Source organism: Athene noctua, chromosome 2 (genome assembly GCF_965140245.1).
Source record: "Athene noctua chromosome 2, bAthNoc1.hap1.1, whole genome shotgun sequence".
NCBI lineage: Eukaryota > Metazoa > Chordata > Aves > Strigiformes > Strigidae > Athene > Athene noctua.
The window spans coordinates 126,625,961-126,639,963 of record NC_134038.1 but is presented as its reverse complement, the minus strand read 5'-3'; the positions used below and the strand labels follow the sequence as shown (position 1 = coordinate 126,639,963).

The window sequence follows — 14,003 nt, the reverse complement described above, 5'->3', positions numbered from 1 at the left end:
CTGAGTGTGCACTCAATCTCATTTGTCTGTGTCAGTGAGGAAGATATTAAATAGTATGGGTCCCAGTATGGACCCTTGAGGGACATCACTGAAGGTGAAATCCATCCAGGTTCCAACAAAATTCTACAGCTTGGGATCATTACTTTGATTATTTAAACTAAAAATTGCGTGATCATTTTAATACAGCCTGGTAATTAAAATGGCAAGCTGTGACATTTGCTACATTGTGTGCAATAGGCTTATAAATGTCCAAAGATAGATAGTTAGTTGAAATGTATTTCACATGAAATTGCAGAGAATTTTATTTTCAGTGAAGTCAGCAATGACTTAGAGGTTAAAACACTGACATTTTTTAGAAGGTCAGTGTGAAATATTTTCTGATGCTTCTGAGTATAAAATGTCCTTCACAGATTTTAACATTTTGATGAACAATTATGGGTTTAAATATTAAAAAATTTAGCATTTTAAAAATTTTAAGGTTTGTAACATTGTAACATTCTAAAACTCAAATATCTGTAATTTCATTTAGATATTTGTGATCAAAATTTGATGGTTTTATGTGCCACAGTGAAAGATTGCATCTAATATTAATTTTCAAGATAAAGATTATATTTCTATTTTAAGGTACTCATTAAAGTCCATTTTTTAAATTTATTTTGAAAGATATTTTTCTGTGCATCGTTTTAATGTTTCTTTTAGGTATTATTCAGCTTCTAATATGATGAACAGATTTTGAATATACTTAGAGATACTCATGATAAATATTGTTATTTCTAGGCAAGAGAAGGACGCACCACGGTTATAGTAGCCCATCGACTGTCAACAGTCAGAAACGCAGATCTTATAGCTGTGTTCGAAGGTGGAGTTATCACAGAACAGGGGAATCATTTTAAATTGCTTGAGAGAAAGGGAATCTACTACAAACTTGTTAACATGCAGGTACTTTTTTCTCTCTAGATTTTCTGTATTCCATGCCCATAGTTATCATATGCTATAAGTAGTATGGGGAATCCTGCAGCATATTTTGTTAACAGCAAAAATGTACTTTGAAAGGAGAGCAGTAATTTGAGAGAGAAGACCACTAGTTTTGATACCAGACCTATCTAAACCCAGGATAGTACATTTTTAATCCTCTAAGGATTTAGACTTAAAAGATTATTTTATGTTTTCCTTTTATACAGTTAATGTAGAGCAGCTGACTACAGTAGTTTGCTGTTCCATTGGTTCTTCTTGGTCTATGGTAAAAGGTAAAACACAGTAGCTGATACTGGAGGAACACAGCATGCATGTTTTAAACTGTTTAGTTATAATCCTTCATACTGAATTTCTTTCCAAAGAAAAAAAAATGGAGGTATAGGAGAAAAAGAAAAATCCAGCTATGCTGAGTGCAAAAGTATGTACACTTTTAAAGTTATGTAGCCAGAAACAGAGAGATTGGAAATTAATATAAATATCAGAAATATATTAGTTATTAAATGAAGAACAAAATACTTCAATACTTCCCAGTGTTCCATGCAATATTTGGGTTATAGCTGAGCTTCACTGTAGCCTTCAGTGTCACTGGTGTTTTACTGCATAACCTCCATGCCCATTAAAGAAACTGAAACTACTGTCTCAGTATGTCAGACTGAGAAGAGTAAACTAGGCCAATTAAAACATTTCTTCATAAAATAACTATGAGAATGCATTTGGTCACCTTAGATTCAAAGTAACGTTATATTCAAACAAATGTAATAATGGGAAAAATTAGGAAATATAAAATGGAAATAAAAAATAGCAGAAAATAACAAAAAATGGAAAGAAAGAATAAAAAGATATTTTTATTAGCAGTACAAAAAGTAGTAAGAAATAAAAACTTTCTGGAAAAAAAGAAATACAAGTTGAAGGAAACTTTGAATCTGGTTATTATTAAATACCTCAGTGGTGGGTAGATATTTATTTATTCTGTCAAAGAGACTGGCAAAACTACCATCAAAAGTAGGGCTCTTTTCCAGACTGTTCAGATTTTTCAGTGAGAATCTCTTTTTGACATGTTCTATCCTGAACTTCCTTATTACATTTAAAGTCAAGAATAGTTAAGTGTTCTGCACTAAAGAGGACTAATTTTTTTCTCACTTCATGAATAAACAGTGTATCCACTGAGAACTCATTCAAAAAGATCCCAAGATGAGTACAAATGGTTTATACTCATTCTAAACCCCTGTTAGGAGTTAATTCATTAAAAAAACCCGAACAGATACTTCCACTCCCCTGCCCTCCACTTAGTATAAGTATTTTCTTGAGAGGTAGGATATTCTTATATATGAATCAAGCTCTAAAGCTAGAGATCTCAAATATAATACAGATTTTCATACTTGCTTTATAGCATTATATATTTTTCCCCATATCTCCTTCCACTGAAACAATGTTACTTTTACTTTGATTACCTCATAATTTTGAAAGTTCAAAGTAATAGATGCATAATTAATTTTAGCATCATGTTTCTCACTCTTTTAGGCAATAGAAGCTGAAGTTCCATCATCAGAAAAAGATGAGAATGCACTTAGTGTCAAAAAGAGTGACTCTGAACCAGAATTTGAAGAATCCTTAACAAAAGGATTGAGAAGACGATCAACTCGGAGAAGCATGAAAAAGCCGGGAGCACAAAATGATGATCCTGATGAGAAAACAAGTTCACCTGTAAGTATCTTTGTAGAGCTGTTACTGAGCTTTGATTCCTTTCAACAAAGTATGTTAAAATTAAATTAATTCTCCTGCTCTATAGAGGTACAAGAAGAAGGAGTCATGTGATAGGGGCGAAAAAAACATGAGAATTTTGTAATTCTCAATAGCCTTTGGCTGGTAATATTCATAACTTGTTTTGTTATTCTCACCATGAATAATTATAAAAACAAAATGGGATTTTAAAAATCTATAACAAGGATGAGTTTATTCTTGAAAATCAATTTGCTATAGAAGAAATAGATTTACATACCTTTGCATACCATACCAACGTAGTTAAACATTCATTTTTGGATCAGAAACAGAACAGCCCAACATACAACTCTTACAACAAACCTCACAAACAAAGCTTACAACAAATGTGATTGCATTCATATTTGCAGCAAATACTTTGCTGTTATAAAATGCTTAATGAACAATTACCTGAATTAATCTAGTCATGGATTATACACAACAATATACCCAGAATGAATAGTTCACTCACTGGTGACCAATACCAAGAGTATTGATCAATGCAAATGATATAGATGAACTAGCATATGATTACAAGATCTGAGATACCTAACAGTTCTTTCTTCCTTGTATTAAAATAATAAAAAGAAATGTGCCATCAAGTAATTATTCATGTTATTAAAAAGTATCTTTTGACTTCCCCTGAGTAGCTTCTGGGAATAAGAAACTGACTATTAATCTCTCTTTTTCTCTGTATATCTCCAAATACATACACATTTGTCCTAACATAATTCTCGTATTTTAGGATGAAGAATTACCTCCAGCTTCATTTCTGAAAATTATGAAGTTGAACAAAACTGAATGGCCATACTTTGTAGCTGGAACTTTTTGTGCAATTATCAATGGAGCTTTACAACCCGCATTTTCAATCATATTTTCAGAAATTATAGGGGTAAGTTTGAATAAAATATGCAAAAAACTATAAAGCCCACAAAATTTATTTCTAATAAGACTGGGACTTAATCACTGTGCAATGAAGCTGAGTAGTGGATGAAGCTGAAGAAATCTGAAGAATTATGTGAAATTTACAAAATCCTAAAAATCTTACTACAACCCGAAATTTCCTTGTTACACCTATAATCATATATAATGTACGCTTAAATTTTATATGAATGCAAATAACTTGCAAACATAGTTATTGAGAAAGATGGGAGTATTTTAGATTATTAATTGATTAAAATGATATTGTTTTAAATATTATTTTATAGATTTTTTCAGAATCTGACAAGACCATTTTAAGAGAAAAGAGCAACTTATATTCAGTGCTGTTTTTAGTACTTGGGATCATTTCCTTTTTTACTTTCTTTTTTCAGGTATGTTTTATTATTTTAGCTTTATTATAACTGTTCATCATGTTTATGAAACCAAATCGGAAATATATTAAAAATTTGTGTCTTCTTAATACATGTCTCCAACTCAAATCAGAACCTGCATTTATGGTTCTAGATGTGCCTTGTACTGAACTGAATCTTTTTTGACCTATAGCTTCTTATATGTTAGAGACCATCCAATCTATTCTGATCTCTTAACTTCAGAAATTCTCCTCTTCTTCACCAGTCAAACACATCTCAGCATGAGACTTGGGATTCTCTCACTCTTTCTTCCATTGCTACCTAACAGTCAATCCCTCTAGCCTTTACACTATACCACTCCCTCTTCACTCTCAAGCCCTCCTATTTGAATCTCTTAGTATTTAAAAATCTACCAATCTTACCAGCATTAGCTCTCCCAATTTTTTACTCCGCAGCCCCTTCCTCATTCAAGTCTTATGTGAACCCTTCCAAAGATTTCCATGCCCAGTTCGTCAAGTAACACCCATCATACTGATATTCAGCTTCTCCTGCTTAAATACTAATGGATGAACAGTAATACTTCATCCTGTGCTCTCACTGATCTCTACTGCCATCTCAACTTTTTTAAAAAAAGTATTTCACCCTGATTCTTCTATGTATCTAACTGCTACAACAGTACCACAGTAAAAAAAAAAAAAAAAAAAAAAAAAAAAAAGGTAGTAATCATACAGGTGCAAACTTTGGCATTTAAATATTTTCATATATAGTCTGCTTTATACTTTCTGAATACATTTGTATAGTTCTATCCATTAAATGAGACTACACAGTGAAATAATAAAGTACACTTGGAACAGCAGCACAAACAATCTCTTGCAAAAACCTCCTGGTTTATTTAAGGAATTGTCTTGTTGCACATGCATACAAGAAGGCCTTGAGTATAGAAGGCTGGGTTGTAGATGGCTATGACAGGTTTGCTGAATTTATAAATGTTCCTGTAATGTTTTAAATATGAATGGGAAGCGTTCACTGAGATGTAACACCCACAAATTGGTGAGAATAAAAAAAATTAAAACACTATAAATCTCTTTATATAGTGCCCATTCTCTGATGTTCTTTGCTGTTTGGGTTTTTGTGTTTGTTTTTTTTTCTAAGTCATATATCTGTGCAAATTTACTGACAGTATAGAAGCACAGCAAATATAATGATCAAAATTACCTGAGAAATATTTGCTGATTGGAATATACCATAATAATTTTTCTTAGTAGTGCATAGCACCGTTGAATCTGTGGCTTGTGTTTTAAGACTATTTAATTTCACAGATGTAGATTCCAAACAATTTGTATCTGTAATCACATAAAGGTGTTAGTGAGCTAAACAACCTAATTATAAACACTGATGTCATACTAAAATGTAGGTTATTTTCCCAAAATTTTAACCAGTATATTCCTTTTTGTAACTTGTTAAATTGATTTCTAAATATGGCTAAAAATATGTTAAAGTCATTATAAAACATCACTTATGTGTTACTGCTGATAGCTATGTCAGGTTGTGTTAGAATCCCGGAAAAGAAATCTTCATTCCATTGGAGTCAATGGGAAATTTGCATTTGACTTCAGTGAACCCAAATTGCCTTATGAAGTCTTAAAATGAATGGCCTAAAAGCCACTTGTTTATATCTGACTTAGATCGACTCAGGTAAAAATGAATTTAGAGGACTGGTTAGTGAAGCTTGGTGGTGAAGCAGTGCTGGGAAATATTGCTATGCTCTCTGTATTTTTTTTGAGAAATAATATTTGAATTCCTGTACTGTGAACTTACTAGAATTTATGAATATAAAACTTTTTTTTTTTTACATTTGCTTTGTGCAGTCAGGACTGAAATATTTTATACTTTGACATTGTAGAGACAATGTATCTAAAATATTTACTGAATAAACATAATGTAATAGTATGTTAAGCATTGTACCTTTTCTCAAACAGGGTTTCACATTTGGCAAAGCTGGAGAAATCCTTACAATGAGGCTTCGATTCATGGCATTTAAAGCAATGCTTAGACAGGTAAAGATAATAAATATATTAAGGTAATAAATAAAGGTAATATCATAAAATAACCGTATTCTACATTATTTTATAATATTATGCCTTGTCTATAGAGAATATTCTTTAAATCAGTATAGCAACCAGTTTGGTTAGTTACATGCGGTTAAGCAAAGTATCCTTAGAGGGAGAGTCTTAAATCAATACAAGAGCTTTTTACATACTTCTTGCAAGGACTTAGATTTACAGCCAAGTTACTATGGTCTGACAAGTTGATGTGCACCAACAGTATACCTTTGAGTGTTCATTTGCCTGCTTTGCTTTCTTGGTGCCCTTTCTCTCCTAAAAAAATGCAATGTAATGCAGTTTACATTGTAACTCTTCAAATGTCTGATTTAAGTTGTAATACGTACAGATATATTTTTATTTATTTCTTGAAGGTCTCTTTGAAAGAATTCTCAAATCTGTATTTGTTATTTGTTAATACAATAGTAAGATTGTATACTTAAATCTAAACTTTCAGAGAATTAAAATATATTTCATAGTGTTTTTAAGTAATTCATGTAGTTATCTAAATTGGCCTTAATCTTGCATGGTTTTAGGATCAGTATTTAAATTTTCAAATATACAATACAATATTTTTGGGAGTTTATGTCTTACACATAAAGCTACATGTAGAGACAGAATTAGATTCATGTGAACGTAACTATTTGCAATGCAGACAGAAGGTTGTTGTAGTCTGAAAAACTTTGATTTATAGATCAAACTCACTGAAAAACTAATGAAAGAGCAAGCTTACAATTACTGCATCACCAGGTCTTCACTCAATGCATATCACACATGAAAGTTTAAATCAGATATTCAGTCACATGTTGAATAAATTATAAACTGTGTACCTGACCCCAATAATTAACTTTGATCAGATAGACTAGTTCATTTTGTGGGGTTTTTTTTGTTTGTTGTGTTTGGGGGGTCTTTTTGTCTCATAGCCTCAAAATAGTTTGTTGAAAATGGTCAGTGTTAGGTTAATGGTTGTACTAGATGATCTTCAAGGTCTTTTCCAACCCAGATGATTCTGTGATTCTATGAAAATAAGCCTCTTCAATCTGTGGAGACACAAAGCAATGAATTGGGAGTTTTTACCTTGAAAATGCTTTACACTTAATTCATTGCCAAACAGTTTTGCAGTTGTGAAGGAGTGTGATTGAAGAGTCATCTCCTCCAAGCAGATGTGGTTTCAGCAATAGCAGAGGAGGATAAATTTTGTGTTTGGGAATCTGTCAGGTTGCTCTCGTTCCTTCTCAGCAGTGACACTGTACACATCAGATCATCTACAAACACCTTTTTTTCCAAAAATATTTATTGTGCAATGTAGGAATTGGACAAATATTCAGAGCTGATGCACTGGCTCATATACAATCTTCTGATACTGAGCTCAGTTATATGAAGTAGACCTCAGTTTTACTTTGCAGTTTATATGAAATGTCCAAAAAATGGTCCTAAGAAAAATGTTTCTTATTGTAGGACATGGGGTGGTTTGATAATTCTAAAAATAGCACTGGAGCATTAACTACAAGACTTGCTAATGATGCCTCACAAGTGAAAGGAGTAAGTAAAATTTTGGTTTGGAATTTTTCATACTTGGTTTACTCTGTAGTAAAGTTGAAGCTTGGCTTGACTGGTTGGATAACAGTCTTGACTTTGACAACTAAAATTTACTATGAAACAACAATTAGTATAGAATGTACTAATGTGTTTTATAACAACAATGGTAATATATGTTTACAAAATAATTTCCAAGTAAACATTTTTCTAACTTTACTACTGTTCTGTATTGTGATCTTCATTATTACACAAATTAATTGGGAATCTCTTTATCTAAGAAGTCTGTTTAGAGATATCTTATTTACCTAAATATATGCATCTAAATTTGTTCAGTTTGTGACCTCCTACTATTTTTTTATTGTACAGATTCCTTCTATGAAAAAAATTAGACATAGTAGCAATATACATAGTAGCAATATTTTTCGTGTTATTTTTTGGAGAATTTTTAGAAGTAGTTTTTGAACTTTGAAGGGTCTGTAATATTAGGCTAAAGAGCACTTAATGTAATTATTCATGTATGCTTAAGTAAATTTTTACTGCTACATAAAGTTATGTGCGCTTTTTTTCTGAATTGAGTAGTTCTATAGTACCTTTTGTTTTATTTCCATAGTAGAAGTTAAACTTTTAATTTTTTTTCCTCACTGGGCTTTGTGTGATGACTTATAAAGCTAGCTGCATGATCTACAGAATGTGACAGATTTTAATTTTAAGCTCTAAATGTAAATATGTGATATGGTTAAAGTCAGTTCAGCTTCAAGAGCAGAATTTAGAAACTGAAGGGCAAATTTAAGTAGTCAGAATACGGGGACGGAAGAATTAAATGTGATAAATAATTTTTTTAAAAATCGCTTAAGAAACTCCCATTTTGAAAAATAGAAAAACTGAGTTAAGACTTTCTAAATAGTCTGTTGAGAATCGGGAATATTACAGATGAAAATGCTCTTCTTATTTAAGATGCAGTTACTTTAGCAAGAAATGTCTTTTTAATTCCTCCAGGCAACTGGTGTCAGACTGGCATTAATTTCCCAAAACATAGCTAACCTAGGGACTGGAATTATTATATCATTAATTTATGGCTGGCAGCTGACACTGCTACTTTTAGCTGTTGTGCCAATCATTGCAGTGGCAGGAATGATTGAAATGAAGATGTTGGCTGGGCATGCTAAAAAAGATAAAGAAGAGCTGGAAGCTGCAGGAAAGGTGAGTCTAGAGAATTTTATCTATTTCTATTTAATGTATACAGTCATGTTTACCAAAGCTTTGTTGATGGATGCATTACTTCCAAATATAGAACATATCATAATATGTAACTTCCAGAGACAGCCAGAATCTATGCAGTTACACTAATAGACCTACAGAGCATAACACTTCTTCAGTAATAATTGAAGACTTCTGTTATTAACCAATATTTATTTTTTATAATTGATAAACCCTAGAATGTGCTCACCACTATTCAGGCACATTCTTTTCTCCCTGTTCTGATCATCTCTATTTTCCTTATTTTGTAAACCTTTTCATTTTGACATTCTGACATTCTCTTTTTTCTTTTCTGTCATCCCTTTTTGGCATGCCGTCTGTCTTACACATATTATACTGCTCTTTTTTTTCCTCTTTCATCTTATTAATGTTTGCAGGGATAATATGTATATATCCACTGGTTTCTGAGTCTGTTTGCCATTCCTTTATTTCTTGAGTGGAAGAGAAAGACAAGAACTGAAAAGCAAGAAGGCTAGACTCTTGTTTAAGAAATTAGATGAAGGCATTTAATGTCACTTCATTCCAAAAATCCTTTTGGGACAGAACAACTATTTCATCACTTCCCAGATATTGCTTTCTTCAAGGTAAAACTTTTCTAAAATCCCTTCCTATGTCCTACTGTTTTTTAAAGTTGTTGAGAAAAGAATAATTTATGTAAGGCCATGCACATAAGGAATGGTATTAATCTTGAGATTTGGTGTTTAAATGTATGTATCTGCATATGTGCTAGCAGTCTAATGTCCCCTTACAGTTACTGGAGATGCCATAGCATCTGGGTGGCCTCCAGCTGTCATTTAAGAAGGGTATGAGTCTACTCTATGTTCTGTGTCATATCTGCCGTGCCTTATCCAAATGTTTTGAGTACCCTAGAGCATTTCTAATAGCACAAGTTACCTGGATGTGGGCAACTGAGTTACAGTCCTTCCTGCTCCACTCCTGGAAAAAGAGACTAAATAAGCACATAGTGCCTAAGCAGCTGAATTGCTTGCTAGTTCTGTTGACTACACTTGTAGTTTAGACACCTACATTCAGTTGTCTTAACCTGGATCTGTTATCCACCCCCCACCCCAGTAACTCCTATTTACTAAATGAGTTTTATTTCCTTCCATCATGTTTATAGATAAAGTTGCTGGAAAACATTTTTGTCCCTCCAAGTCCACAGGAAATTGTGCATAATGATCTTTCCCTGGGCTTTTTTGTACAAGCCAAAGGATGCATTTCATTTCCTTTCAACTGACTACATTTCTTCTGCTTCTTCTTTCTAATGGTTGAACATTTATTTCATATTGTTTAGCTGTAAGATCTAACAGAAAAAAGTTGACAGTTCTTGGAATAGGCACTAGAGACTTTCTTAATGCATCAGATTGTGAAGAATTAGCACAGGTGTTACAAAAATTTATGATTTTTTTTAAAAGCTTGAGAAAATACTTTATTTTCTTAGCAATATATGAGTTTCCCCTTTCAAGGTCACCTGAGCAAGCACTAGACTACAGGTATTTTATTCAATTACCAATTTTTTAAAAATGTTTCCTTCAGTTAAAATGGGGTTCTACCTGGAAAATTAGCTTTCCACTGAACTTACATTTCTGACAAAAGATGACTACTCCTTTGAGTATTGGTGAGACAATGCAACTAAGAAGAATAAAATCTATTTAGTGTCTTTGTTATCATTAACATTGTGTATGACATTCAAATCAATGAATTAGTCAATGTGTAAATTTTCAAACAGTGGCACAAGCCTTACTGAGGCTATAAGATAATTATATCCCTATATTTTAGAGCAAAGATAACAGTACTAGAGTTTAAAAATCTTTGGTAACAGTTAATGAAGAAAAGTGTTTTCAGGTCTATGGTTTAGATAACTTAGATAAAAATAGGTAAGACTTAGCAGGGTATGGAGGTTATTTTATTTTCTGTTTTAAACTGTAGGCATTTGAACTGTATGGTGAATAGCCATGACTCTGGTGTCCTGTAAAGACATAATATATAGCAACACTTTTCAGAACAGAATTTCATTCTGTTCACAGAATCAGAATCATAGAATTAGTTGCACTGGAAGAGACCCATAAGGATCATGGAGTCCTACTCGCTGCTTCTCGCACGACTACCTGAAACTAATCCATATAACTAAGCATGTTGTCTAGACACTCCTTGAATTCTGACAGGCTTGGTGCCATGACCACTTCCCTGAGGAACATGTCCCAGTGACTGGCCACCCTCTCTGAAAAGCCTTTCCCTAATGTCCGATCTGAACTTCCCCTAATGCAGTTTCATTCCATTTCCTCTTGTCCTGTCGCTTGGTCACCAGAGAGAGGAGATCAGCACCTCCCCCTCTGCTGCTCCCCTTGAGGAAGTTGCAGACTGTGATGAGGTCACCCCTCAGTCTCTCTTCTCTAAGCTGAACAAGCCAAGTGACCTTAGTTGCTCCTCATAATCCTGCCCTCGAGATCATCTTGGTCACCCTCCTCTGGACACACTCTAATATTTCAATGTCCTTCTTATATTGAGGTGCCCAAAACTGCACACAGTACTCAAGGTGAGGCCACAGCAGTGCAGTGTAGAGTGGGACAATCACATCCTTCAACCACCTAGCTATGCTGTGCTTGATGCACTCTAGGACATGATTGCCCCTTTTGGCTGCCAGGGCACACAAAAGACGCCATCAACCCAAATCTCCAGATCTCTTTTTATGGGGCTGCTTTCCAGACTCTCATCCCATAATTTGTATGTATAACCAGGATTACTCTCTCCCAGGTGCAGAATCTGGCTCTTACTCTTGTTAAATTTCATATGGTTGGTGATTGCCCAACTCTCTAGTCTATCCAGATCTCCCTGTAAGGCCTTTCTACCCTCAAGGGAGTCCACAGCTCCTCCTAATTTAGCATAATCGGCAAACTTGCTTAGTATACATTCAACTCCTGCATTCAGACCATTTATAAAAACATTAAAGAGTACTGGCCCTAAAACTGAGCCCTGTGGAACCCCACTAGTAACTGGCCACCAGCCTGAATGTAGCTCCATTTACTGTAACACTTTGAGCCTGACCTGCCAGTCAGTTATTTACCCAACATATTATGACCTTGTCTAGATGTATGCTGGACATTTTGTCCGGAAGGGTAGTGCAAGAGACAGTGTCAAAAGCTTTGCTAAATTAAAAGAACCACACATATACTGGTTTCCCTTGGTCAACTAGGTGGGTGACCTTGTCATAGAAGGAAATTAAGTTAGTTAAGCAGGACTTTCACCTTGTGAACCTGTGCTGGCAATGACCAATGACTGCGTTGTCTCTCGAGTGTTTTTCAGTAACTCCCAGAATAAACTTCTCCATGATTTTATCAGGCACTGAAGCGACGCTGACAGGCCTGTTGTAGTCCAATAGCTTAATTAAAAGTGCTCGTGTACTTTTCATGAACCCTGAAGCTTCTCTCCTGCTTTTTGTGTAATAGCTTAGTTCAGAAATCTCTGTGCAGAAGAGACTTTGCTGACTACTAGACATGAGCTGGAAACAGGGAGTTCGAGGAAGTAGGTCCAGAGAAACACAGTGTTCCAAAGCACTGTTTCTCAGAGCTTTATGGAAAATATGAGCCATGTAATACACCAAATGCAGCAAGAATATTATGTAAAATAAATGCATATCTAGTCTATGCTTTCTAAAATTAAAATGTAAAATGATGTTAAGATTGAACTTTTATAAGTTTTAGGATGTTAAAAAACATTGCCATCTCTTGTGAAAAAAAACACCTCTCCTCTCCCCAGATTCAAATGTTCAGATATAAAGAATCAGTGGACTACAACACTTGTGGGGAAAACCTAAGAACAAATAGAAACAGTGCTGAAAAAACACCATCACTATGTAAAGCCCTTCTTTTATAATCTAAATTTCCTTGAATATAAATATGCAAGCAGATGTACGTGTTTTTTCACCTTTTTCTGGGCAGACACCATCTAATGGGTAGCTTCAGATTTATATCTTGAGTTATCTATAGTACTGTGATCTTGTACCCCAGGGCCAACTAGTTCTGGTTATTAAGGTGAATCTTGATATACTTTCTTTTGGTTATGTTTTCCCTTGACCATACTTTATGGTCTTTCTTAGACTAAAGGCATAAAGCATGAAAAGCATATTTCAGCAAAATATCATAAAGCCTTGAGGGTCTTCTGTAGACAAGTTCTACAAAAGTCTAGCTACATTACTGTTGGCATTGTCCATATCAATTTCCAGCTAAAGTATGCTTTCTTGTACATACTGTTCTCTGACTTATAAATGGACTTATTATTGTGCATTTGTACAGTATCTATTTTCATAAGTGAGCTGTCCTGCTAAATACCCATCCTTAGAAAGAAGACTGGTTGGCAACTGAATAGAGCCTAGATATAGGTGTTCAATACTATCTGAGATGCATTAGGAAATTGAAAACATCCATCCCTATGGGTTTGTCAGGTATAATACAGTACACATGGGAATCCTAAAACAACAGCAGTTGTGGTCAACTGGAATACCCAACATACCACACACTGCACTGGAAGCAATGTGTAGGTCATGCGTGCAAGCCCAGTGTTTCAGCCAGAGTTTAATAGAGGGATGCATCACTAGTTCTGGTGTCTAAAGAGATGTGATTGTTCCAGGAGTCTTCTGTTAGCCATTTCTAAGCATCATCCTCTTCTACATGCGTATGGACTGAATTGACCATACAGGCTCCTAGCCTCACTGTGTGGTCATTGACAAAGACTTTATGGGCACCTACATAGGCTTAGCAGACTACATAAAAGCCTTGAATCAGTTTCTCCCATGTAGGCGTACATCTACTGACTTCAAATGTTGCTAGGTACTTTGGCATATGCAAATGACTCAGTTCTAAAAAAATCTGCAAGCTTAAAGAAGGTATCATGGGTCAGATCAAATATTTACTGCTGAGATCTAAGTTAGGCTCTAGGCACATAAGTAACTTGGTCATTCTGATTATAGCCCATACTCACTGGACTGGAAGTTGAATGCTAAATTGCCATTTTTCTTATTGAATATCTTCTCCATAATTGTCACGGCTGTCTAATGGTTTTTCACTACTTATTTGGAGGACAT

General features: G+C 34.3%; 1 protein-coding gene across 2 annotated transcripts in view; it reads left to right on the top strand.

The window, feature by feature from the left end:
- Positions 1 to 14,003, top strand: part of LOC141957934 (ATP-dependent translocase ABCB1-like) — a 66,236-nt gene that overhangs the window by 39,748 nt on the left and 12,485 nt on the right. For both annotated transcript variants that reach the window (XM_074900219.1, XM_074900220.1), the window contains 7 exons: positions 778 to 939; positions 2,497 to 2,679; positions 3,479 to 3,625; positions 3,942 to 4,046; positions 6,005 to 6,082; positions 7,586 to 7,669; positions 8,663 to 8,866. In XM_074900219.1, coding sequence (XP_074756320.1) covers positions 778 to 939; positions 2,497 to 2,679; positions 3,479 to 3,625; positions 3,942 to 4,046; positions 6,005 to 6,082; positions 7,586 to 7,669; positions 8,663 to 8,866 — 963 coding nt within the window. The remainder of the gene's footprint in view (positions 1 to 777; positions 940 to 2,496; positions 2,680 to 3,478; positions 3,626 to 3,941; positions 4,047 to 6,004; positions 6,083 to 7,585; positions 7,670 to 8,662; positions 8,867 to 14,003) is intronic.